The sequence below is a fragment of the Rattus norvegicus genome, chromosome 13 (assembly GCF_021556685.1).
Source record: "Rattus norvegicus strain SHRSP/BbbUtx chromosome 13, alternate assembly SHRSP_T2T, whole genome shotgun sequence".
Lineage (NCBI taxonomy): Eukaryota > Metazoa > Chordata > Mammalia > Rodentia > Muridae > Rattus > Rattus norvegicus.
In genome coordinates, this window is record NC_141546.1 from 46,038,534 (window position 1) to 46,066,530 (window position 27,997).

A 27,997-nucleotide genomic window follows, 5' to 3' on the forward strand; every position below is an offset into this window, starting at 1 on the left:
GGAGGGACAGAAAGTGGAAGGAGAGATTAGTACTGGGATGCTAATCTGCGTTTGTTTCTTTCTCAGTTCCCTTCTGTACTGAACAGTCATGGACCATTCACTCTGTCTGGCCTGGATGGACCTTCCACTCCGGGCCCGTTTTCTCCAGACCTGCAGAAGACATAACGAGTGCAGTTGTGGACTAAGAGACTAAGGAACTAGGACATAGACATCAGCATGACTCAGTTCGAAATGAGGGGTAGTTCTGCAGTGCTCATAATAGACCGTTGTGATTTTTCCCACTGCCTGTTGACAAGCCTTTTCAGGACTCTCAAAAGTTGGACTGTACAAAAAATGCCTTAATTGGAGTCCAAGCTCCACCTCACTTCTTTTTTTTTAAAGGTGTTTTTTTTGTTGTTGTTGCCTTTTTTTCCTTTTTTCCTTTTTTTTTTTTTTAAAGCTTTGTGCAAAAAACATTGGATAGTTGAGGTTCAGCAGCTGTGTTTCTCAAGAGTCACTGAACAAAGTCACCAGCCCTGGATGTGAGGACCCACATCCAGGGGAGAAAGTGTGCTTAGAGCCTGTTACTTAAAGGAATTCTTGTCCACTATGTGTGATGACCCACTTCTGCAGTCTCAGCACTTGGGAAGCTGAGGTGGGAGAATACCAAGGGTGGAGGGCCAGCCTGCGCTATATATATTGTGAGGTTGTCTCAAAAAGACAAAAATACGACTTAAATGAAACCAGCAGCATATTTTGTAGTGAGTGCGCTCTGTTGAATGTCTAAGGGGAGCGGCTCATGAGCAGTGGGAGAAACCTTAGGAGGTCAGCCATGCTGAGGATCTGTTTTGCCGTGAGCGCTGACATTACAGTTCTACAGAAGGGTGTCTTGTTTGCACTTACCTGGGCAAATCTCTGCTATCCGTACCTGTGATCCTGTCTGAACCTGTCCCTAGGCCCCGAGCTGTTTTAACACAAGACTTGGAAAGCTCAGTTTTAATGTGGGTTTTGGAACATTGGTTGAGACTAGGAGATCCCACTGTGAGCACAGATCTCTGGTGTGTGCTTTGAGCAGTGTGGTTCTGTAGCCATGCAACACAGCATGCAAGTGGTGATTTTTCCTGAGAGGAGAGTTGTGGTTTGAAAATTGAATGTCACAAGCAACCAAAAAGGTTCAGTGAAACACCCTGAGACAGGAGGTGGGGTGTTTCCAGCTAGAAGACACCCAGAGTGCCAGGCCCCTTTTCTTCTTGCCAGTTTCATCCCCTTACCATGCTGCTTTTAAATCTAAGGTCAGAAGATGATGATGCGTTCAGGTGTTGTAATCAGGAAGATGAACTCCAAAGGGAAACTTCGGTTAGCTGGAGGTAGAGACGGGCTTACTGCTTTCCAAAAGCGTCTTAACTTGTGGAAGATCAGATTGCACCTGACCATTCTTATGCATAGGAATTTGATTATTAAATTAGTAATGAGAAGTAGAGGCCTTCATTTGCATATTATGAAATACTGTGTGGTAAGACAGATACATTGATCTGGAATTGATACTAATTTCACAGTGGAATTTTGAAAATTTGACTCTTAAAGTCCAGAACCAAATTAAATGACATGTTCCTCCTCTGCCCATTAAACCCTAGATGTGACCTGAGTGGCATGAAGGCATGAGGGACTTGTGGGCTCAGAATGACACTGATACCCAGTGGCGTCTTTTCAGCTGCATAGCATTGCTGTCCAGTGCAGAGACATGGAAGTCCGGCAGTGTGTGCTGGCTGTGGAGGGGCGGGCCACAGTGCCTTTTAGGGGTGGCTGCAGACCTGTTACTGGTCCATTTGTGATTATCTTAAAGTTCTGTTCCCAGGATGTGCAATAGTAGCATTGAAAAGCAGTGTTCAGAGTGATGGGAGCAGGTACTGTAAGGAATGAGCTTTCTTCCCATGGTGCATCGTTAGGTTTGCATGCATATTTGGAATTAACCCTCAGCAGCACTTTGAGGTAATTTAGTGGGATAATATTGTGTAAACTAAGTAAGTATTGATAGATGACTTAGCTAGATGTTTGAAATCTGAAACCATAAAAATATTTTTATCTTACTGAGTTAAAGGAGAAAAGCCATTGGTTTGTTTTCACAGATGAAATATTTGGTAATTTCCTGTCTTAGCACAGAGCTGCCTTGGGTCCAAGGGCACCATTTAAACTCAGGCTGGGTGTGGTGATCCCAGCACATGGGGAATGGAAGCTGGAGGATCAACAGTCAGGGCTAGCCTCAGCTACATAGTAAGTTTGAGACTAGCTTAGGCTACACAGGACCCTGTATCAAAAAAACAAGGAAAAACCTCAACAACTTTGTAAGAAACCATGCGGCCTTGTGGGGTTGGAGAGACCTGTCTTCTTGATGTGAATGAATTTGCAGAAACACGTGCTTGGTTAGTGCATGGGCACGTGCCCTTTTTTTTAAAGTTGGTATATAATCTTGCTGTGTGTATGAGGCAGACATTTCTTTCTATAGACTACCTCCTTCCTGACAAAGTCTGAGCTTTGTGTTGGTTCGAATAGCCATAGAATTCTTAGCATCAACAGATGTATTCAGGGATGAGCGCACCCTCAGCTCACCTCTGGCGTCCACCACCCGTCACCTTGCTAGGGCAGATGGGGCTGGGCCTCAGTAGCCTGAAGCAGGGGAAATGAGCAGACTGTTAGAGACACCTTCTGCTCTGGACCGTCTATGCTTAGCCCTGTGACTGAAGGGGTGAGAGTGGGGGTGTTAGGGTGGTCCTGTGAAGGCCTGTGTTGGAGGGTCTGCCAGTCCCCTTGGGCGTCCATTGGTCCCTTGTGGGTTTGAATCCACGTTAGAACTGAGAAGGATGTGTGCGTAGGCTCAGAGCAGTGCCACACCCTGGGTGGGTTTTCACTTAAACTGTACTTTTACTCATGCTGATGTTTTTAAAATATAAAATTAAAATGTCAAGTTTAACTTAAAGTAAGTTTTTAGTGACTTCTGATAGTATTATTGTGTTGTTACAACCCTATGGCATAGTCTGTATGTTTGAATAAGGGTAGAAGTTTCTACTGATTAAAAAAGCATATAATAGAATCTTGAAGCCTTCAAAAGGCCAGCACTTCATTGAGTTAAAATAGTTTCTTTTTCTTCACTTTTTAACAGTTAAAATATAAGTATAATTTTTCCACTATGTTTTTTTGTTTGTTTTTGTTTTTGAGATAGGATTTTTCTGTCTCCAACCGGGCTATGAACTGAATCCCAAATGCTGACATTTGCAAGTGTGGGCCACCAGGTCTGGCTGTTTCTTCAAATTTGTAGAGAAAGTAAGTCCATGAATTTGTACGGAGTACTGACTAGCCTTTTATTCTTAAACTGGAAGATTCTTTGTGTATTTATATACCATCCTAGAAATCAAAAAGGCAGGAGAGACTGGCAGATATACCAGAGGCTTGGTGTTCATGGCAAAATGTCACCTATAAGAGCCACCCTGGTCTTACGCTGTGTGAGTTCCAGTACTCTGTTACTGTGGCCTCCAATTTTAACATTCTGAACGTCGCATTGAGCCCCTCAGTGAAATTGCAGAAGAGCAGTCAATCTTTTGGAACACACACCTTGATCAGGAAAAGTTTTGTTGTTGTTGTTTCTTTTCTTTCTTTTTGTTTTTTCTGAGACTAGACCTGTAGTTTAGGCTGGCCTCAAACTCTCCGCAGTCCTCCTGCCTTGGCATCCTAAGTACTGAGATTATGAATGTGACCTGCTGTATTTAGCACAGTGAAAGTTTTTCAACATAGAAATTTCTCTCAAAAAATTGACCTGTATCACCTTACTAAAGGGACATGCACGCTCTACTGTAACATACAAAACGGGAAGCGTTAGCAAAAGAAATAAGTGCTGGGTAGCAAGTGGCCTCGCGCCTAGAAGTAAACACTCCCCTAAATCACTGACAACATGGCGGAGCTTGTTTGATTCCCAAAAATACGTGTGTGTGTGTGTGTGTGTGTGTGTGTGTGTGTGTGTGTGAGAGAGAGAGAGAGAGAGAGAGAGAGAGAGAGGAGAGAGACTGAGTGTGAGTGCATGAGTGTCAGAGACAGAGATGGGTGGGGGGTGGGGGAGGGGGAGTTCTAAAAAAGCCTTGACATTCTCTGGGAGCCTTGTCATAGTTTTTCAAATTTCCTGTTAATTCTTTTTCATGGGGATTTGTGCCCCAGTGCCTCCTAGACTTCTGCACACCCTGACAGCCTGTTCCTTTTCATGTCTGTATCACACACAAGTGACATTGTTATTCTTATGGTCTTTGCAAACGTCTTTGGCCTTATCTTTACAAACAGCCTCATAATTACACGAAGTTACTTTATGCTAGAATATACACCAGCTTCTGCTCTCTGGCTGGATTGCTAAGCCTGAAGGGATAGTTTACTTGATGGCTTATTCTCACTATCACCTGTTTACTACATATGTGTCATTTGCCTGTGCCAAAAACTGGGCGTTATGCCACCATGGTATTCTTTGTCATGGATAGGTGTCGAGACAAGTGCAGACCTGAGCAGAAACCTGGGCTCAGAGTGAGTTCCCAAACAGCAAGACTCAGGTGTTGACACTGCCTTCTGTTGTCTGAAGGTTTCTAAAATGGATTTGAGCAGCAGAGTGTTCAACCCACAGTACTGTTCCTTCTGGCAGACACTCTCGCAGAGGCCAGCTTCTGTGGCAAGCATTTCATCAGTCTTCTAGGCCTGCTGTTTTCAGAGCAGCACTGCCCCAGTGTTTCTCTTAGATATCAGAACCACTTACCGAAGGTGCCATTTCCATCTTGGGGCGGGGATGCTCATGGGTGATGGTGTGTCCCGTGCTCTTTGGAACCTGTCACTATCAGAGTCATGTTTTCACCTGCAAACACAGCAGATGTCCCCGTCAGTGTGCAACAGGGACTCCATCCGAAGCTGACAGTGCTTCACGCTGCTTTGCATGGCTGAAACAGAATGTGACAAATGTGACAAGTAGCCAGCTTGCCAGAGAGGAGCCGTTTCATAGGTGCTGCTGTTTGCAGTTAGCCCCTGGGAAAGGTAGAAATGCAGAGTGGCTTATGGGAGAGTAGCTGCCTGCTAACATGGTTAGACTTGCTCCTGTGGTGCTGGGGACAGAACCAGGCACCTTGAGTGTGCTAAGTGACCGATGCTGGGTTACACCCCCAGTAACCTCCCCCCATTACTTTAAGTGACACCTTTAACCAGGAAATCCCCAGAGATGGCAGTTTCTTGAGTGTTAAGTGGATTGCACATGGGGCAGTTTCATGAAGCTAACTTGTCTTTGAAATACTTAAGTTGGAATTGAGCACATTAAATCCTGAGGTATTAGCTGAGTGCATCTCTTGTGTATATACTGCCATGTTGACCCACAGCGTGAGTCTTTTTCAGAGAGAGGCACATTCATCCCCAAAGATGGCTATTAATCTATTCGTTCTAAACCTAAACACCCATCCACTGCCGCAGGTGTCACATGATGACCTTGTTCAGTTCAGTTTCAAATGCATTCGATCTTAAAGACCAGTCACCTTATCCTCCTCTCTTCTGTTCACACATTAAACATAGGACATCTTTTCTAAAACTCTGCAATCTGTTTGTTTTCATATAAAATTGCTTCTGGGTTGACTGGGAAGTCCCAGGAGGTGTCTAGGGTGTAATAGGCCTGGCTTGTTGGCATAATGTACCCTTTAAACCATATATAGGCAGCATGAGCAGAAACCTCGAGGGGATCAGGAAGAATGGTCTCATCTTTGCCTTGTTCCCATCTTAGTAAACCCACTGATTTCTCCTCCTGCGGGGATGCGGGGAGATGGGGTGCCTGGCAGCTGGTCCAGAGGTTCTGTCAGTAGCAGCATTTGCTTTGCTAGCTTCAAGCCCAGGACTGCTGTAAATGGCTGTTAAATCACTTGGCACTTTCTTGGGATCTGTATTAGCACTGTTCATTCGTTTGTTTGTTTGTTTGTTGTTTGTTTGTTCATTGGTTACTTTTTGAGACAGGGTCTCATTGGGTAGTTCTGAGAAACTTGCTATGTGGAACGGGCTGGCCTTGAACTCACATAGATCTACTTCCGCTCCTCAGTGCTGGGATTAAAGGTGTGCACCACCATGCCCAGCTGTTTTTGTTCTTAAAAACTGGAAGCACTTAACGGTTGTTTTTGTTTGATTTCAGCTTCAGGATATTGCCGGTCAGGGAAATAGGGTTTATTTCTTACTTCTAGTTTTGGGAACTTAGTGTTTGGAGAAGGGAGCAATGGATCACCCTTTGAGTCTTCCTTCCAGGCTGTGTGAGGCAGCCTCTTTGAGCTAGGATGTAAATGGCTCAAGGTCTCTTACTATTGTGCTTTGTAGAAATGTATAATTTAGGGGTTGGGGATTTAGCTCAGTGGTAGAGCGCTTGCCTAGCAAGTGCAAGGCCCTGGGTTTGGTCCCCAGCTCCGGGGGGAAAAAAAAAAGAAAGAAATGTATAATTTTAGAAAGTGATTGGCAGTTGGTAGATTGCACTGTAAATTTGAAAAGTATACAATTGCTAACATTTTGTGTTATTTTCCTTTGTTGCTTATTTCTGTTACATAGGGGACCGAGTCCCTTCTGAGACAGTTCATTGTTTGCTTGAGGACAGTATTTCCGCCACTGCCACTGCTGGCATACGACAGAAGAGCATGGTTCAGTCCTCTCTGCTGAGCTAAAATGGATCAGCTAAAATGTACACGTATGCAGAAGCGCACACGGATGCTTGGGCCCCGGAGGCCTGCTTACAGGTGCGGCTGAGGCTGTTCCCTCTGCCCCTGGCAGTTCCGTGGATCTTCATGGATCGGAAAGACTAAACTTAAACTCTGGGACTGCTGGCATATGCCTGTAATCCTGTAAACCCAGGAAGGTTCAGGTGCTGTATAGTGAGTTTGAGGCCAGCCTGAGCTACACGAGAGCCTTTCTGAAATACATTTAAGAGGTTCACTGGTTCGGAGCACCTGGTGATCTTCCAGAGGAACAGAATTGGCGCAACACTGCCTGTAGTTCCAGTGCTAAAGGGTCTAGCGCCCTCTTCTGGCCTCCATAGGCATCTGCACACATTAAACAAACCACCTTTTAAAACATTTTTTTAAAAGCTTTAGTTCATTTTGCAACTGATATTCTAAACATAAAATCTTTGGTTAAAGTGAGTTTCTTAGAATTATTCCCTTTATTCACCAAAATAATCAAATTGGACTTCCCCCCCTTCTTTAAGTAGGTTTTGTTTTTATGAACTGCTGGTTACAACTGTGTCTCCATGTATCAGCCTCCTACATGGCTGGGCCGACAGGCACATGCCACCACATCGGCTTACATTTGCATTTAAGAGCAATCTAATGATTTCCATGAGTCCTATCAGAACTTCTGTTTTAAAAACCTCCTAAGCTGGAGCTTTATTTAGGTTGGTCGGTAGGGTAGCCCAAGGTTTGAGTCTCATTACTCCATAAACCAGGAGTGTGGCTCAAACCTGTAATCCTCAAACTAGGAATATAGAAGTGAGATGATCAAGAAGTTCAGGGTTTCATCCTTGGCAAGTTCAGGGCCAGCCCAAGGTTAAAGATCCAGTCTTGGGGGAAAAAAATGAAAATAAAATTGTGAGGAGTGGGAAGTAACCATGGGTTATTTTAGTGTGTGCTAGGAGGTTGAATCACAGCAAACCTGGCAGTTGACGCACTCTAAGGCGTGAACATGATTTAAAAGGTAAATAACAAAGAACAAACGCTTGTTTCTCATTCAGTTAATCTATAATTTAGCAAAAGCATGAGTCTGCCTTGGAGTGACTGCAGTGTATATATACACCGGTGTCTGCACAGGTAGAGGGGAGCGGGTTCCTGTGTATGAGTTTGGAATGGCTGGTAAAAAGGACTGACAGGGTACTCACTCAGCCCCTCAGGGGAGTGGCTGTCTGGGTGAGACCTCTTGTTTATTGTATCAACCTCCGCATCTCTGGTTACCCAGTGTCGCCACTTTGTATAAGGAGATGTTAGGTGCAAGCAGCACCTGCCCACAAGAGTCGCTTACTGTCAGAGCGTCGCGAATGGTATGTCTCAGGTAGGTTTAGTTTACACTAAGGGGACCTGCAAAGTACTCCGATCTCTGTTCTTTTCTGAAAAAACAATTACTGTGGCAACTGCTAACCGTCCTTAAAATTAACATTAGTTGTTCTTACAGATGGACAGAATGGTCATCTCAGCTAGCTACCCAGTAGCACGTAACTGTGGAGACAAAAGGGTGTTGCTTTAAGGCTGGTGAAGCAAGTGCAGAGTCTTGAATTCTGCCTTTCGGGTGAGGAATGTCTTGAAGTTAAAGGGAGAGGGGGCAAAGGACGCATGCGCACTTTGAGGGCTTTCTAATGCACTTCTGTTCAAAGATGGCGGTTCAGTTCGATGGGTGCCATTTCCAGGCATTGCAAGGGACTGCCCCAAGTAACCCGCCAGGGGTCCTTACTTCTGTTGCTTCTAAGCTGTATGCAAAAGCGTTGTTAACTTCTATAAAGATCATGTGTATTTTAAGAAAATGCAGTTTTTAAAACTTTTATGTAAGAACTGACAGAGGGATTTGCTTGTATGTGGGAAGCTGGCTTTGAGAAAGCACTCTGGCGGGTTTATTCCGAGTCTAGAGCTCTCGAGATCTGTCAGTAGATACATGTGCAACTAGATACGGACAACAATTGTATTTTTTTAAAATAAATATTTTTAACAAAATGACTTGGATTGATTATTCCCCCTCCCTCACATCTACCACAGCAGTTGGTGATATTTTTCATCCACGCTAACCGAGTAAGGAAAGGATTCAGTGCGTATCCTGAGACAGGGTCTTCGGCCGCTCGATATGTCTCCGTGAAACATTTAAAGCCAGCTCAAAAGAGGTAGAGAAGAGGGGCTTGCGAAATGATTGTCAACATGAAAGGAGCTGAGAGGACAGATGGGCTGGAAACACTTCATCATGGGAAATCTTTAAAACTGCATTGCGGGGGTTAGGGATTTAGCTCAATGGTAGAGCGCTTGGGCGCAAGGCCCTGGGTTCGGTCCCCAGCTCCGGAAAAAAAAAAAAAAACAAAAAACTGCATTGCGTTTTTTTATTTTGTGTCTGGGTGTGTATGTGCACGTGTACAGGTGTGCCATAGTGCATGCATGGCAATCGGGACAGCTTTTGGGGATGAGTGTCTTATGTCACGTGTGTCCTGGGTATCAAAGGCTTGGCATCTCCTTTATTCTCTAGGCCTTCTTACTGGTCCTGAAATGTGTGCATTTCAGCGTGTGTGTGCGTGTGTGTGTGTGTTAAAAATTTTAACACTTGGGCTGGAGAGATGGCTCAATGGTTAAGAGCACTGACTGTTCTTCTATAAGTCCTGAGTTCAAATCCCAGCAATCACATGGTGGCTCACAACCATCTGTAATGGGATCCAATGCCCTCTTCTGGTGTGTCTGAAGACAGCTACAGGGTACTCCTATAAAATAAATAAGGGCTGGGGATTTAGCTCAGTGGTAGAGCGCTTACCTAGGAAGCGCAAGGCCCTGGGTTCGGTCCCCAGCTCCGAAAAAAAAAAAAAAAAAAGAACCAAAAAATAAAATAAATAAATCTTAAAATTTTTTAACACTTTGCAAACGTACAGTTCTAATCAGATGTGCCCGCCGCAGCCTTTGGGATGAGGACTGGTTCATTTCTACCCTAGCACCCTTTTTGTTTTCAGACAGGGTGTCATGTAGCTTTGGCTGGTCTGGACCATGAAAGCCTTGACCTTTGTGGTCCCCCTGCCTCAGCCTCCTGTGTGCTAGTTACAAATGTGACCCATAATGCTTGGCCTCCCTAGCCCCCTTTCTTTGGAGTGCCTGTGAGAAGGAAATTGGAGACCAGTTACTTTAGCTGTGAAATTAAGCCTTCTAAAAATTGGCTTGGAACGTGATGGAGGAAGTAGGCCTAATGGGTAGCCTGACTGCATCAGAGAGCACAGGTTTATTCCAGATTAAGTACCCAGAGCATACCAGATGGCTGGTGCACAGAACACAGGCCCTGGGAGTGTCTCCAGGCAGTGCTTGACCATCATTGAGCCAGTGAAGGGCTCTCCTGGGAATCTGTTCAGATACATTACCTAGTGGTATGCTGAGCTCAGAGGACCTGAGAAATATGCTCTTGCTTCTTGCAGTCTCAGGGTGCATCTTAGAATACCCAAAGCTCCAGGTCCTTCAATGGAAAAGCCCGAGAAAGCCACCATTTCGGCCTTTTTAACTGTTGGCACCATTGGCGAAGCATACTGACTGCAGGTACCATTTTGTCTGTGTTTTATAGAGGCGTCTAATGGCAAACATCCTCACTCTTTGGGTTTTATTAGGTAGGAGACAATGCTTGAGAGTCCCAGGATCACACATTTGTCATAATACCCCTGCCATTGGAGGGATCGTGTAGTGACATCCTCAGGAGCCACTCAGAAGTACAGTGGTCTGTCACAGTAGAAGACTGTCAAAGAAGTAAAGATTTCAGCAGCCATGGAGGGTCCTGGCAGATGCTGGCCCTGTATGTGTTGACCCTATGTGTTTTGAACACACTGGTCATTTCCCAAAATCCCTCTCCCATCTAGCCCAGTGTTTGTTCAAACCTGTTAACCTCTTACAAGCACTGATGTCTCCTTGAGATGTTTGTTTTTCCCGTACCTTCTGGGAGACCACTTTGACTCCTGAGTGGCTTCTCATTTTTACCGCATCAGTTCTTCTCCTAAACCTCTAGGTTTTGAAGAACTCCAGGCTCAATCTCCCAATCTCCCTACAACCACTAACTAGGTGAGTTCATTCCTCATCTATGAACACTGTAAGTTACATAACTTCTCTTTAAGCTCTAGCTACCAAGTCTAGCAGCTGGCTTGATAGCCAAGATAACATCATAAACTGATGTGCAAAATGGTTTTTAAAAAGACATGGCCTCTCTAAGAGTGTGGCCTGCTGGGTCCTCCATGCCCTGGAGGAGCTGAAAATGGTGGAAAAGGACCTCAGGACAGAGAGAGATCGCACAGGACTGCTGGACAGGTGGCAACTGCCACCAAGAAGCATTAGAACAAAGGATGCTGGGTTAATAAATTGTTTTCATTCATTTAAAAAAATAAAAAAGAAAGACATGGCCTCAGACTTGGAAGATGGCTCAGTGGTTAAGAGCACTGATTGCTTTTGCAGAGGTCCTGAGTTCAAATCCCAGCTCATAACCATCTGTAATGGCATCTGATGCCCTCTTCTGGTGTGTCTGAAGATAGCTACAATGTACTTGGGCAACCCCTAAAAGGGTCCTGACCCATAGTTTGGGAACTGCTGCTCTTCTCAGAGATGGGAGGCCGAGATAGAAGAATCCACCAGAAGTGAGCTTGGTTTGTGCAGCAGTAAAGGACCCTTCTCAGACAAGATGGAATGACAGGGACCAACACCTCAAGTTGTCCTCTGACCTCTACAGGTATGGTATAGCATATATGAATTATATAAACCTTAGTTTGCTTCACAGGTCCTTTCCCATAATGCATCTGATCTTCATATATTCCTTTAATCATGTATAGGCTTGGTGGTGAATAGCGATTTTCCTTAAGACAATAATGTCTTATTATATATATATATGTATATATGTATATATGTATATATATATGTATGTGTATGTATGTGTGTATATATATATATATATATACCCTAAACCAGTCCGGGCTGGATGGGCCCATTGTTCCAGACCCCAAGGTGTTTCAGGATGTGTTTGGCACAGAATGTAAGTTACTAAGGGTTGCTAGGGAGCTCTGGGTTACCAGTTGCTTTATTTAGGGAGGGGTGTGCAGCTTGATGTCGGCAGGGTCTCGGCTTGTTAAGTACCTTATGCATAGCCAAGTGGAGTCTTCCCTGTGCTTGCCTGCCTCAAAATGGCCTCATACCAGCATGGGTCAGATGCCTTCAGCTTAAGACTATCACTTTTCTCTCATACTGAATCCATCAGCAAATTCTGTCAGACCTTCCGATTGAACTCATCATTACCATTGACACTGCTTTCAACATGGCCCAAGTCACAGTCACCTCTCCAGTCCTGCAGTTGTATCTGAGCTGATCTCAGTCCCACCGCCTTCAAACGGCCAGAGTGACTATTTCAAACGTGTGAACCATGCCATGTGATGGTCTGTCAATAAGTTCATGTCCCCCAGAAAAACCTACATTCGTACCCCAGTTATGTGACCTGGGCCAGGATAGCATGCCACCCCTATTTCTTGCCACTGTCTGTCTGCTTTGTGGTCCAGACCAGCCTGCCAGCTGCTTGTCAGATTCTATGAAACGTTCCAATTCAAGGCCCTCTCCTGGTCTACCTGACACCCACCCGCCTGGCTTGCTCCTGTGTGGCAAATGTCCTCTTGGTAAGATAGCCAGAGCATCTTTAGCCATTCCCACGCCCACCCCTGCTTCTTAACAGTACTCCATCACCCTGTGACATGTTATATATTTACCCGATGCTTCTATGGCTTTGACCTTGCAGTCCTTGTGAGGCAGGGACTTGGCATTCACTGCTGAAACTGCACCTAAGCCTCTGCTTTGAGCATGGTAGGTGTTTTGTTTGTTTTTGTTGTTGTTGTTGTTTGTCTTTTGAGTAAATGCAATCTCTGCAAGAAACTTGTGAACTGAGGATATAGCACAGTGGGCAGAGCGCCTGCCTCCCCTGTGTACTCTAAATTTGATCCCCAGACGCACATAAACTGTCTGAGGTGATGTGTGCCTGTAATCCAGCACCTGGGGTGTGGAAATAGGAAAATCGGGGGTTCTAGGTGATCTGAGCTACATAGCAAGATCTACTCTACCTCGGGCAATGTAAAACCTGTTTCAAAAAGACAAACAAACAAATAACAAAACAAAGGAGCCCCTTATGTCACTGTGTCTTCCTTTAGGGAGCAAGGAGTACTGGTGGCTTAGATTCCCAAGTCTGCAGAAGGAATCTGGGAACAGGGAGACACTCTGAAATGACAAAGGTCTTTTTTTTTTTTTTTTTTTTTGGTTCTTTTTTTCGGAGCTGGGGACCGAACCCAGGGCCTTGCGCTTCCTAGGCAAGCGCTCTGCCACTGAGCCAAATCCCCAACGACAAAGGTCTTAAGAGCTAGAAGTGCAGCTTAGTGGTGAGTTTTGCCTAGAATACATGAAACCCCAGGTACCTTCTCTAGTATTGCCCTGGATCTCAAATGTGTACTATATTCATTCATTCATACATACATTCATACATACATACATACATATATACATACTACATACATATGTACCTACTACATACATGCATATGCAGTTGTCATGTGTGTATCATATATGGGGGGTATGCGTTTGTGAGTGTGTGCATGCATATCACGTGAACCTATAAGAGAGACCATCTCTAGAGCACTAGACCATTTGGTCTTAAGTATAAAGGGTCGACTACCCTTCAAGATGGATGACACACTTACTAGGCTTAAAATACTTTATTTTTAGGAAAGTATCAGATTTGTCTTAATTTATTTTCTGTATTAACACATCAATCGTCATCAATGTAGGTATAACCAGCGATTCTTCTTTCTAGATCTGTATAAAAAGGATGTTTTCTCGAAAAACTACAAGAAAAATACAACCGCTTTCTCTTTGCCCAGGTCAGTCACCATAGTTAGATTTTAATTTGGCTAGCATGAGGTACTTTTATAAGTATTTATAAATATAGTTAAAAGGATTTGCTTAGGCCACCGGCATTTCAAAGTTAAATTTGTTTGACTTAGAGTTTGTACCAAATGTAGATGACTTCTAAGCTGCTTACGGCGCTTTGAAAGTAATAAAAGTAAAAACATGAACATTTGGAAGGCAGTTCCCATGTAGGGCACGTAGCAGATGCTCCACACACTCTTAATTCTCTCAGAATTCCTGTGAGGTAGGGTGCTTTTAGAAACGCCATCATACTGGTAAAAACAAGCAAGGCTGGAGATGCTTGGGGGACAGGGGCTTCCAGGGTCACAGCTAGAAGGCTAATACCTGGTCCATCTCTGCTCTGCTGGTGCCTAGTGTGTGAACTACAGCCCTTGGGACCATGGTCCGCTTGACTTTCACATGAACACATGTATATGCCCAGAGAACGCACAGATAAACTGTAACAGAACATTCTGTCCCTTTCAGAAGTCTCCGTGACAGCCATGTTGGTGATTCCAGAAGCCTTGCACCCAGCCCTGTCCAGGCTGGTGTAGTCTCTGATTACTAACCTATGTTGTGAATAGAAGTGGGCACTCCTGACACACACTGATTTCTGCACACTGACACTGCTCTCTGTATACTGCGCGGCTTGAATTATTAGGCAATCCTAGATTTATGTGGAGAAAAAAAAAAGATCTTGACACAGTATAAAATTTTCATCTATAAAAGGTATAAAATTCCAAATGGGCGAATTTTTAAAATTCGTCTGTACCTTGAGGATCTCGGTAAAGAACAATAGGATGTCCATTTCATTCTCCCTGTGCTTTCTGAACCAATTAGCATTGCTCATCAGCAGGGCGGTGCTGGGAAACCCATCTGTTCCCAGCAGCACAGCTTTTCCCATTTCTGTGCCTTGGACTACCAGTGGGCTGCCAGGAGAACTGAGGGGAGGAGCCCAGCAGGATTCTGCCACAGAAATGCCACCACCTTGGTGCCATGAACACTCCTGAACAGCTTCTAAGGCCAGAATCATCAGACATATGAAACTGGAAAGTGATGTTTTGAGTATTGCCTTAGTTTAGTTACAAATTATTTTTTAATCTGGGTGGTAGTGGTACACACCTTTCATCCCAGCACCTGGGAGGCAGCGGCAGACGGATATCTGTGAGTGAGGGTGGCCTGGTCTATAGAGTGAGTTCCAAGGCAGCTTGGTCTACAGAGTAAGTTCCAGGACAGCTGGGGCTGCACAGAGAAATGTCATCTCAAAAAAAGAATAATAATAACTTAAGTCTTAGCCATGGCTACTAGCTCTCATGAAGATTTAACAAACGGCTTTCTAGAGCTTGTCTGAGTTAGCCCGGTGCAGCACTGAACTAGGGTCTCAAAGTGAGATTCAACATTTCCTTTGTTGTCTTAGGACACCAATAGACCGATTTCTGCAGGAGGGATGTGAGGGACTTGGGACCTTGGGTAAGTGAAGAACACATAAATCCTTTCCACATGCCAGAGGGTTTTGATTAATTTAAAATATATCTATACCTAGCAATGATTAATGACATGATTTTAGCATGTTTCTCAAACCTCAACTAAACGTGATCTCAAATGCAGAGTTTAGCCCATGCTCGGGGTGGCGTGTGGAGAGGCGTGAGGGCTGTCTTTCATCCTCCCATCTGGTTGTCAGGGAGAAGTCCGAACCAGAGAGGAAGACAGCTAAAGTGTCAGGCAGGTGCTGGATTTGTCCAGGGAAGACTCAGGGACGGAAGACACAAACAAGATGGCAAGAGAAGCCTCCCGTAGGACCCTGGCTTCCTGTGTCAGTCTGGTCACCCTGTTGCCCAGAAGCTGAGCTCTTCACCTCTGGTAGCAGTCAGAGTTCTCCACACCGAGGGCTTTGTCTTGGGTAAGAACTACGAAAGAAAACATAAACAGGTAGCAGATGTGGGCGGCCCCAGCTTCCTCCAGAAGGGCAAGCAAACTTGGTGTTTTTCTGCTGTTCTGGTGCTCACATGCGCGCCCACAGTCTGACAGGTACACTTGTGTGCCTGTGCGTGCACGTGTGTGTGCACTGTGGGAAGTCAGATCGAGATCAAGTTCTGGTGAAGTGCTAACAGGGACAGTTGAGACTAGTGTCTAGGGCTGGGGGGAAAAGCCTGTTTGTTCTCCATAAGAAAGGAACATGGGAGGGGTTGGGGATTTAGCTCAGTGGTAGAGCGCTTGCCTAGGAAGCGCAAGGCCCTGGGTTCGGTCCCCAGCTCTGAAAAAAAAGAACCAAAAAAAAAAAAAAAAAGAAAGGAACATGGGAACTGTTAGTCATTCCATGGTCACAATCATCATCATCGTCTCTTCCTCCTCCTCTGCGTCTTCTTCAAGGGCAGTCTTCATTGAGATATTGATTATGTGCGTGTGTGGTGGGGAACATGCGTGCCACGGTCAGTATTCGTGTGGAAGTCGGAGGACAGCTTACAGGAGTCAGTTCTCGCCTTCCACCGTGTGAGTCTCAGGGAGTGAACTCAGTCTTGGGGGGTATCAGTATGACCCTTACGTGCTGAGCCATCTTGACTGTCTATGTGACTGTTAAGTGTTAACACTGTGAAGTGACCCTCTCTATAGAGGGATTGGCTAGACAGAAGCTACCACCTGCCATCTCAGAGGCTGTTCTGGAAAGCCGTGTGGCCTCTCTTACTGGACCTCTGTAGTCCAGTTTTGATTTCCTCGTGTTGCGTTTTTTGTTGAGACAGAGTCTCACTGTGTACCCTGTCTGGCCTGGAACTCACTCTGTAGACCAGGCTGACCTGGAACTCACAGAGGTCCACCTGCCTTTTGTCTCCCTAGTACTGGGATCAAAGGCCTGTGTCACCACATCTGGCTCTGCACTTAGTATTAAGGTGAACATGGCCACTTAGAGAGAGAGGGGGCTGTGAGCAGTTCTTCAATCTTTGTGTTATTCTCTTTTCTCAGAGAGAGTGCTGGCTCAGCTTGGGTACCTTCTGCTAACAACTGCCTGATGCAGGGCTGTAGTCATTAGGCAAGGGCCTTGCAGTTACAAAAACAGACTTGGTACTATCTCAGCCCAGGTCTCTTGGGAGCTCTTCCCTGCTATTTGCCCCCCTTTCCCCCAAAAATTCTTTTCAAAGGCACAATTTCGACAAGAATCAAAACCCCAAACTGTAAGAAAAGGGCTAGTTAGGCCACTGGGCTAACTCCAGCCAGGGAGGCAGGCTGTACCCTCTCAGGCGCTCAGATTTTGGCACTAGGATTCACTCTAAAGGGGTTCCAGGAAGACAGGTTCACTGTCTGTGCCGCTCTGCTAGTGGAGAAGCCATGAGTCAGCCTGTTCACCCGCTCTTGCCTTCAGACTCCAGTGGACAATCACAGGGAAGCGGGGAAGAGGGGAAAGGGAAGCCTCAGGAAAACAAACACTTCCTTGCATTTCATTTGGAGCATAACAGCGCTTCCGACTGTTAGACTCCCATTCTTTCCCCTCCCTGCTCTGTTTCCCCCCTCTGTGTAGACACGAATTTTCTTCTTACCTGATGAGAGTTCAGGATGTATCCTGTGGAAAAACAGGAGCAAGATGTAGAAGATAAAAGCCAGGCAGCCAAAGATCACGCCACAGACGAGGAAACTGTAAGTGCCCTGGGCCTGAAAGATCTGCCAGAGAGGAACACAGCAGCCATTAAAATCCCGCCTGATGGTGCATGGGAAAATGGCTGCCTTGGGCCCTGGTTGGCTTCCTAGTCAAGTTGGGGCCATCCTACCAGATGCAAGAATGTGGGGGAGGTCTCCTCAAAGTTACAAATCTGGTGAAGACATGAATCCTGCTGTAAAGCCAGCGTTGCACCTGTCTATACTACATATATTCTTTCAGATCTGTGTTCTAAGACTTCCTGGAAGACATTGTATGATCACTGACGTTTCATTGTATGTATGTATCTATCTATCTATCTATCTATCTATCTATCTATCTATCTATCTATCATCTATCTACCTATCTATCTATCTACCTACCTATCTATCTATCTACCTACCTATCTATCTATCTATCTATCTACCTATCTATCTATCATCTATCTATCTATCTATCATCTATCTATCTATCTATCTATCTATCTATCTATCTATCTATCTATCCATCCATGCACACATCTATCTATCTATCTATCTATCTATCTATCTATCTATCTACCTATCTATCTATCATCTATCTACCTATCTATCTATCATCTATCTATCTATCTACCTATCTATCTATCATCTATCTATCTATCTATCTATCTATCTACCTATCTATCTATCTATCTATCATCTATCTACCTATCTATCTATCTATCATCTATCTATCTATCTACCTATCTATCTATCATCTATTTATCTATCTATCTATCTATCATCTATCTATCTATCTATCCATGCACACATCTATCTATCTATCTATCTACCTATCTATCTACCTACCTATCTATCTATCTATCTATCTATCATCTATCTATCTATCTATCTATCTACCTATCTATCTATCTATCTATCTATCTACCTATCTATCTATCTATTTTTATTTATATGCGTACCCTGTCACTGTCTTCAAACACATCTGCAGAGGGCATCGGATCCCATTACTGTGAACTGCCATGTGGTTGCTGGGATTCGAACTCAGGACCTCTGCAAGAGCAGTCAGTGCTCTTAACCACCGAGCCATCTCTCCAGCCCAGTTCATTGACATTTCAAACATATGAGATGCCATAAGCCTAGCTGGAATTCTGGTGAAGGTGTGTGTGTGTGTGTGTGTGTGTGTATCATCTTTTAACTTTTTTTTTTTTTTTTGGTTCTTTTTTTCGGAGCTGGGGACCGAACCCAGGGCCTTGCGTTTCCTAGGTAAGCGCTCTACCACTGAGCTAAATCCCCAGCCCCTTAACTTTTTATTATGAAATTTAGAATGTGTCAAAGTAGCAAATAGAACTTTTATAGTCCACCAACTTAAGAAATCACACCACGTCAAGTATGGTGGCTCACAGACCTTTGATTGGCAGATCTCTGAGTTACAGAACACCCAGGGGGCTGCACAGAGAAACCTTTAAAAACACAAAGAAAGGAAGGAAGAAAGGAAGGAAGGAAGGAAGAAAAGCAAGCATGCCAATCAGACCCCAGACATGGCATTTCAGTGCGCAGATATCCAGAATGTAACCCTTCCTCTCTGTCAGGCAGGAAGGCAGAGAAAGGAGGCTCCCGTGGCTGTGAGGGCATGGGGTGGGGGACTACACGACACAGGCTCTGCTTCAGTGCTGGCTGTGACTGAAAGCCAACTGACCTAGGGCAAGCTGTTAAGTGTATTGATGTCTCAGGATCCTGTGCTGTAAAGACTGGCATCTGTGTTACGGTAGTCAAGGAAAGTAAATTGGTTTTAATGTTTGACTTCCTGGGAAACAAATGTAACATGGTCACTTTGAAGGAAATCGAGGGAGTGGTCAGGGCAGGCACGACATGAATGGGGTCCTGGGTAGCGTTGCTATAAACTGGGAGACAGGGGCCTGGGCAGGATGGATAAGGAACACTGCCGGCAGCAGGGCACACTAACTAGGCTTTGAGAGCCAACAGCATTCCCATGGGGGCCCCCTGGCCCCAGGCCCAGACATCTCTGTTTGCTTTGGATTCATGCATTTGGTCATTAAGGTCTCCACATCCCACATGCAGAGACCTGGTTTTTGAGTCTGGCTGGCTTAGAAAAGGAAACAGCCCCAGCCTGGTGGGTTCCTGCAGGCTGTGCCGGAACTCAGGAAGCTTGGACTTAAAGGTGATGGCTATATCTTCTCACCTGCTTAGAGGAGTAACCCCCAGCCACCCCCAGAGGACCCCACCTACCAAGCCAACCAGCATCTGCAGGACCATCTCACCAATTCCTGCCCCAGTCACCAGCACCGTGGTCGCACAACCTGGCCAAATGAGAAGGGAAGGTTGAGTGAGAGCAAGCTGAAGAGGTGGAAGTGAGCTACGAGAACCCAGAGCATTCTGGGATGCCTCTGGAAGGTGTAAGTGACCAGTGCATGTAGGACATGTAGGACCTTGTTACCAGAATGGCATAAGATTGGTAAGGTTGGGGTTGGGGATTTAGCTCAGTGGTAGAGCGCTTGGCAAGACCCTGGGTTTGGTCCCCAGCTCCGAGAAAAAAAAAAAATTAAAAGATTGGTAAGGTTGAATGAGCTCCAACTCTGGAACCTCAGAGTTGAGAACAGCAGGAGTGGAGCCGTTCCCTACCTGCCTCTACCTGCTCTGGACCGGGTAACCACAACACTCTGCTGAGAGCCATGGGCACGGGGTCACGTCACATAAACACCTGGAGATCTCCATGCTAATGAGGTATGTGGATGAGCATTTCGTGGGCATTTCTTTCCGAGAAAGGTATTTAATCCCTGGTTCACCCTGAGTAAGGTATATGCATTCACATCCACCATGAAATAAAGCAGTATGAACAAGCGAGGATTCTTCATTAAAGATCTCCGTGGGGAAGGCCTGAGTCTTACAGAGCATCACCTAAACTCCAGAGGAAGATCTTCTCTCTTCCAGCCCCTACTTAACTCTAATTCTGAATTAGACCAGGTCCCCCAGTCCTGGGCTCTCTGCCTTCTCTCTGAGGAGAAGCATGGAGCAGGGACCACAGTTCCCGACTCCCAGTGGTTGTCACAGCACCCAGGTACACAGGAGACTGGGAACCACAGCATTCAACGCAGAATCTTCTGTTTCCCCTTCTGGTCTGTCAAAGGAAAGCACAGACCATGGACCACCGGTTTTGGACTCTGTTCTGCCCTCTTCCGGCAGCTTGCCAGTGGTGTTCCAGGAACCCCAGTGGAGAAGCAGGGTGCAGTATGACACCATGGGTTCCTAAGTCACCTTGGACTTTGACTACTTTGGTACTGTTTCTATTCTACTGTGTGGATGTCTCTTGTTCTCAAACCTTCAATCACTCAGAGAGTTCTGTAGCCTGGCATGCAGGACTTGTCTCAGTCTGATCACAGGCAGCCTTTCCAGAAGGATCTGAGACCTTCGGAACCTAAGCTTAGCACCAGACATGGAATCCAAGGCCAGTTACAACACCCTCGCCCTTTGCCCCTCGACACATCTTATGGCTTCTCTAGAGTGCTGACCCAGGACGGTACTTCAGGACAAGTCTAAATGTTTTGTGTGCTTTGCAAGGTCATCTTTCACACTGCTGGCTCCCAAGCTACCTTTTGGCCAGGATAAACTGTGATCACAGCCTGTGTCACGGCCTGACTCTGATTGGTCCGTTACCTGCCTGCTGAAGATTCTCCTTCCACCAGTTTATGGGCTCTGTCTGAGTTTAGATTTCCTTTGGAACATCTTCCACAGTCCCCACACCTGGAATGGCAGCTTCTCCTCTCACCCTAAGTGTCCCTGTTCCCCGCACAATCTGACTGCACTAGCCAATGGCCTTCTGTCTCACCAGACAACATTCCAGGAGGGTTACAGCTGCCCCCCCCCCCCGTTGGTTCCCTGGCACACATCAGAGCTTATCAGTAATACTGTGGCCAAGGTTTGCACATCTGCTGAAGGCTGTACTTCCTTCCAGATCTTTCTGTCTCCCTCAAGCTGATCCCCGCCCTTCTGCCTGAGCTCGAACCTTGTCCCTTGCACATCCTTCCTCCTTAGCAACCCTCCTTTCCCATCCTTTTCTCAGTCTAGGGCAGCTCACATCTGATCAGATTTCTAGATTGAACACTGCCCGCCCCCATCTCTGAGTTCCAAGCGCTCCAGTCTGTTCTGTGCATTGTTTTGAAACACCCGAGATCCTTCTGAACATCAGGGATAGTGCCATAAACTTAGAGGTAGGGAGGCCTGCAAGCTGCCAGGAATGCCAAACAATCGAGAGCTTTTTCTCCCATGCCGAGCATTCCTACGGGGTCAGCGTTTGGTTTGGGGTTGTTTCTGTGGTGCTGGGGAGCAAAGCCAGAGCCTTCCACATGCAAGGCAAGTACTCTGCCGTTGAGGTACAACCCAGGTCAACAGAAGTAAGCAGCTGCCACCTCCTCTTTCTCCTCCCCTTCCTTCTTCCTCCTCTTCCTTCTTTTTTTGAGATCAGGTCTCACTATGTAGCTCTGGCTGGCCTAGAATTCATGGAGATGTGTCCACTTCTGCCTCCCAAATGTTACTTTTACAGGTGTGAGCTACCATGTGACAGACAAGAAAACTGAGGCTCTGGGGCCTGAGAAATGGCTCAGCAGTTAAGAGCCCTGACTGCTCTTCCAGAGGTCCCGAGTTCAGTTCCCAGCCACCACATGGTGGCTCACAACCATCTGTACTGGGATCTGATGCCCTCTTCTGGTGTGTCTGAAGACAGTGACAGTGTACTCCTATACATAAAATAAATACATCTTTTGTTGTTGTTGTTGTTGTTTTTTTTTTTTTATAAAAAGGGAAGAGAGAAAACTGAGGTTCAGTGAGAAGAAATGATGTCACTTGAGGTCATAGACCTGCAAATATGGAGGAGGTAGGACTGATGTGTGTATGGTGACCTCGAAGCCTACACCCTTTCTTTGTCCCTTTCTGGGACTGCGTTGGAGAGGATGTGGTGCAGAAGCTGTGTGATAGGCCATAGAGCAGGGACAGGCCAGCATCAGTGGAGCACAGAGGAGAGGGCGCCCTTTCCACAGGGGTCAGGGGTATTTCCTGGAAGTGCATGAGGTTGGAGTTGGGGAACAGATGGAGGCAGTCTAGACCGAGTGTGGCTGTGGCCAAAGCGTGGTGGCTCAAAGTGATTTCTGTGTCACCAAGGAACTCCAGGTAGTGAGTGTGGCTAGACTGCAGCCCTGAGAGGCTCTAGAGAAAAGGAGCTCCCTGGCGGGTATGGAAGCCACTGTGCTGCAGCAGCATGTGACACCCCCACACTTCGATGCCATCAGAACAGGCCACCTCTCCACTCGGAGGAGCCTGGGCCCAGGGCGTGTGGAACCGCAGGGGGACACGATGCTGGGCCAGTGCACCAGATGGAGAGAAGACCGAAGGGAAATGAGACAGGTCCTGACCTACGAAAGCAGTGAGGGGACTGGACGTTGGACAGCCCAGCACTGTCGAATATGCCAAGCGAGTGAATGATGAGAAGGGCTGGCTCTAAGCCCCAACTGTGGGGAGTCACGGGAATATGGAACTGAGTGGTCATCCAGCAGAACTCGCCATACCGGACCAGCAGCTCGTCTCTCAAAACTGACATGAGGGGGCCGGAGAGATGGCTCAGCCGTTAAGACTGACTGCTCTTCCAGAGGTCCTGAGTTCAATTCCCAGCAACCACACGGTGGCTCACAACCATCTGTAATGGGGTCTGATGCCCTCTTCTGGTGTGACTGAAGACAGCGACAGGGTGCCCATATACGTAAAACAAATAAATAATAAATCTTTAAAAGAGCCTGACATGAGGGGCCCTGTTTCCTCACTTAATTGACTGAGAGTCTGAGTACGTTGTTCCCCAGGGAGTTGCTTCCCCTGCTGCCGGGATGAACTGGGGAAGGGACTGTGTCTCCTGGGCATGTGCCCTGTTCTCCATCCTGTTCTCAGTAGCCCTCAGACCTGTTCTCAGGATGGGCGCTGACACTGGCTTGATGATGCTGTTTCTGCCTTCACTTCCATCGAGGTCAGGGCTGCTCCTGAGAATCCCCCGATTTGAGATGCATCTCACCCACCTGTCGAACCCACTTGGAGGACCCAGGAAGCCAGAAACTCGAAGCCACTTGATACCTTGAGTCATTTTACCACACGAATTGTTTTTCTTCGAAGTTACAGACCAGACACCAGGACTGCCAACATGTCAGTTGTAGATCCATAAACAGTACAGTGAAATCACAAAGAAGAAAGAAGGAAATGGATGAGGAAGCCACAGGCTTCCCTGAGGCCTGTGAGGACACATGCAGGACACACAAGCCACGGACAGGACATCCATGACCAAACATGCCTGCTCCTGCCCGTGCCAGGAGGTGTTTCGATTTTCCTGGTATAATGAAAGCCCAGGCCTAGAACACAACAGCCAGCTGGGGTCAGAGGGGAGGTGTCCACCAGCAGCAGGAATCGAGTTCTAGTTCCCTCTGCCACTTACCTTTATACTGGAGGATGTCCTCGGTGTAGGCAAGCATACTGGGGAAGGTGCTACTCAGAAACAGCCCCAGGCTTGCTGTCCCCACAAACAGGAAGTTGACATTGTAGGAGAGGATAAGCATCAGGAGGAATGTCACCACCACTCCCACCTGTCACGGCGGAGGCAGAGACAGAGGCAATTAGAGGGGCCATGAGGCTGGGTGTCTTGGAGAAAGGGAAGGAGCGCTCCGTCAGGGGCATCCTCGATGGCTCCAGGAGAACGGTGTGGCCCATGCGCCACCATGTGGTCTCACTGATACCTGTCACGCTCCTAGTTTAGGGTCTAGGAAGTCTAGGAAGTTGAGATGCCTGTGCGCTTGCACCTCCCACCCCAGCACCCGGCAAACATTGGGGAATGAGCACTGAGGCTCCCCGATGTCTTCTCTGAATCCAGGTCATCAACATTCCCTCTCCTGGTGGTGGAGGTGGGTGGTCTAACACCCCACTCTTCCGTTCTCTTCCTCCTGAGCGCTAGTGTTGAGTGAGAAAGCCATGAGGCAGCAGGATGGGTGGATAATGGTTTCCTACTCCCTGGGAATTCAAAACAAGCACCCAGGAGGATCAATGACCATGGCAACCAGCTTGGTGCCCCTTAGATTTGATTTAAACCCCACTGGACAAACCCGAGGAGTACAGTGTGACCCACGCGCTAGCTCAGATCGCCTGCTCAGATCTCTGCGGCTCAGCAAGGTCTCTACTCCACAGGCAGATTTTTTTGCTAAAACAACCTAGTTTCTAAGCTCTTTAAAAGAACGTTTTTATGTAAGCGTCGAAGGCTTTCTACACACACCGCAGCTGGGAAGAAACCAGAGCCACACAAAGCTTGGAGTCTGCAGCCCCTGCGGCAGGTCCTAGGTCCTAGGTCCTATGTGTGTGTCTCCAGTCGTGGAGCCCTAAAGTAGCTGTCTCTGTGAACCCTACATTCTTATCTTTACACCAGTACTTAGCGTGAGGCCTCACGCTGGGACAAATGGCTGAGGTGCCCATTTAATATACCAAAGTGTACCTGACCACCACATTCTCCCAGCATCCCTCAGTCCCTGCCTGTCACAGAGTACGGCTGGCATACCCTACCCTCTACCCTAAACTTCTCCAGCTCAGGGGCTGGGGCGCCCTTCCCCGCAGCTGCCCTTCCCTATATAATTTTAGTTACATGGTGTATTTTTGGTCTACCCCTTACTTTCCTGGCCTCTTGGTCTGGCTCTCCCCTCTTCTTCCCCCATCCCCTCACACAACTCAGGGTCATGGGCACTCTGGACTCTCCCAGATGTCCCTGCCTCTGGCTGTGCGCTCCCTTTTATCTACAATAAACCTCTCCTCTACCATACTTAGGAGTAGTCATGCCTACCTTATTCTCCCCCTCCCTCACCTCTTCCTCCCCCATTCATCCGTTCAGTTAGCAAGGGGCTGCCCAGCCTGTTGGTGAAATGATGCAACAGACTTCAAACTGTTGAGCTTCCAACAAATGCTAGACGACTCCCCCCAAAGGCTGGGAGACAAACCCAAGGCTTGGTGCGTGTTGGGCAAGCACTCAACCACTGAGCCAATGTTCTGTGTTCTATAAAAACCTCATGTTCTATACCAGGTCCTAGCTCGGTAGGGAAAATGTTCGTGGGTTTGTGCTGTGCGTGTAGGTCAGAGTTAGAACACTTACCCTGGGTACCCAAGGTCCTGGGTTTGATCCCCAGAGCTACAAGACCGACAACATTCCAGGTACATATCTGTCCGTTTCCAGGAAAATATGTACACAGACCTAAAAATCACAACTAGTCCAGAACCCACGAGGCCTGGGCAGGCTGAAAGGAAGGGACCTTCAGGGAGTCACACAGACCTTGGAGGATTTTGCTCACATTGGCAGGGGGGGTAGCGACCCCAGTACAAGAACCCCATTAGCTCTGCCTCACGATCTCCCAGAAGGGATGCATTCTAGAATCACCCCCTTCCTGCCCTAGAGAAGGTCACCAAGAAACAGTGGCTGAAGATGAACCTCTTCTCCATAGAGAGGCAACTTGCAGGACTTCCTTCGTGTGGTAAAAACGTAAGGTAGTGGGCTATGGTGGCGCACACCTGTAATCCTGGGGCTTAGGTGTCTGAGGCAGGAGGACTAGGAATCGAAGCCTGAGCTATGTATAGTAAGATCTTATCTCAAACAGAACCAGAAAAGCAGGGGCTGGAGAGATAAGTCCCAGTTAAAGAGCACTGGCTGCTCTTTCAGAGGGCATGGGTTAAAGTCCCGGTACCTACATGATGGCTTAGGGTCCTCTATAACTCCAGCATCAGGTGTTTGATGCCCTCTATTGGCCTCTGTGGGCACCAGGCATGTAAAAGGCACAAGGACAAACATGCAGGCAAAGCACCCATACACAACCCCCTGGAACCCACATAGAAGTGGAAAGAGAAAAGCCAAACCTTCAACATTGCTCTCTGGCCTCCACACATATACCATGGTCCATGTGCACCCCCTGAAGTCTCTCTCTCTCTCTTCCCTCTCCCCTTCCCCCTCCCCTGTCTATCATACACATACACACTACTATTACTATTAATACTAATACTAATAATACTAATATTAATAATAATAAATTAAAAGAGCAGAAGTCACAGTTATATCTATGGTTCCAAATACAACATATTTTTTATCTGGCAAAGATAACCGTACATCTCTATTCTTTCTTCCTCTTACTCAGTTCCCAAGCATGGCCAGGATTCTGTCCTGGGGCCTCTGTCTCTCCCATTCGCTATAGCCATAAGCTTCAAATGTCTCCATGCCAGCGATGATTATTATTAAAGCCGTGATGTTGAGGGTTGGGGATTTAGCTCAGTGGTAGAGCGCTTGACTAGGTTCGGTCCCCAGCTCCGAGAAAAAACAAAACAAAACAAAACAAAAACAACAACAAAAAAAAAACAAAAAAAACAAAACAAAACAAAACAAAACCGGGATGTTGGTCCAGAACTCCAGACGGGCATATGGAGCTGTCCTACAGATTGTCCCTTGGACCACTGACAGTATGCTCTGAACGTGGACTTTTCTCTGTCTTTTTCTGCCCAGCAACTAACTGTACATCCCGTTCCTTCCTTCTCTGCTGCCCACTGGCTGTGCTCAGAGCCTGGCTCCAGGGTTCGGTACATAGCTCAATGGCATAGCACATCCTTGGCAGCACCAAACCCACCCCCCACCCCAAGGACTCAGCTTACAGGTGAAGCAGGTATTGTTGCTGGAGTCTGCTGGACACTGATGCCGCTTAGCAAGAGATGCTGAAAACCACCCTGACCCAATGGTGGGCCCAATGGCACTCAGAACTTGTGAAGCTGTGAAAGCCTTTGACTAGCACCAAGCGCCTCCTTGTGTGCTTGCACGTGAGCAAATGAAACACTCAGCTCTGGGGGGCGGGGGGATGCTTCTCTGTTGTCATTGGGATTTCTGAAGGCCTGCAGATAAAGGCTTGGTCTTTAGGGTATTGTCATAGCTGCTTTAAGTCATTGGTGGGAGGACTCTGTGAGGAATCCTTACTTAGGTCACTGGGGGCATTTGTTGAAGGGACTATGCTGCTTCCCCTGTGTCTTCTTTCCTGGCTTATGACATTAATGACAGGCCCAGCCCTACTCCAGTCTTTGCTTTCCAGCCTTCCATAACTAGATCAAAGACTAGAGCACCCCACAGTGAGAGGCAGAATAACCCTTTCCTCTGTATAATTACCTGACGCAAGCCACCATACTGATGGATATGGTCCTTGAATCCTGTCCTGTCCACACTACCCATGAAACACCAGGGAAGTCTTTCTGCTTAGCTCCGCCCTCATCCAAACCCCTCTCCCTCTCCACTATTCTGCACCGTCTCCCTGACTAAAACCAGGAACATCTTATTTACTTATTTACTATTTATTTATTTAGGGACAAATTCTCTCTATGTAGCCCAGGCTGACGGTGAACTCAATCATCCTGTCTCCCACCACCCACCAAGTGCTAGGACTGAAGGGGTGCACTGCCATTACATCTAGCCGAGAAGCCTCCCTCCCCCTCCCTCCCTCTCTTTCTTCCTTCCTTTCTTTCTTTCTTCCTTTCTTTCTTTCTTTCTTCCTTTCCTTCTTTCTTTCCTTCTTTCTTTCTTCTTTCCCTCCTTTCATGTGCTTTGCCTGCATATATGAGCACCACATGCATACAGTGCCTGAGGAGGATAAAAGAGGGTGTCAGGTACGCTGGAATTGGATTTACAGACAGATGTT

At 46.7% G+C, this 27,997-nt stretch overlaps 2 protein-coding genes across 22 annotated transcripts in view; one reads left to right on the forward strand and one right to left on the reverse strand.

Moving 5' to 3' along the window:
- The window catches only part of Elk4 (ETS transcription factor ELK4), a 42,675-nt gene extending 33,967 nt beyond the window's left edge, over positions 1-8,708 (forward strand). For 4 of the 12 annotated variants that reach the window (NM_001107173.5, NM_001415725.2, NM_001415726.2 and 1 more), the window contains 1 exon segment: positions 67-2,953. In NM_001107173.5, coding sequence (NP_001100643.1) covers positions 67-165 — 99 coding nt within the window. In that variant the 3' untranslated portion in view covers positions 166-2,953. 12 annotated transcript variants of the gene reach the window in all.
- Positions 1-27,997, reverse strand: part of Slc60a1 (solute carrier family 60 member 1) — a 45,144-nt gene that overhangs the window by 695 nt on the left and 16,452 nt on the right. For 2 of the 10 annotated variants that reach the window (NM_001429798.1, NM_001429796.1), the window contains 4 exon segments: positions 13,441-15,553; positions 17,177-17,297; positions 19,503-19,573; positions 23,740-23,887. In NM_001429798.1, the coding sequence (NP_001416727.1) occupies positions 15,498-15,553; positions 17,177-17,297; positions 19,503-19,573; positions 23,740-23,887 (396 nt within the window). In that variant the 3' untranslated portion in view covers positions 13,441-15,497. 10 annotated transcript variants of the gene reach the window in all.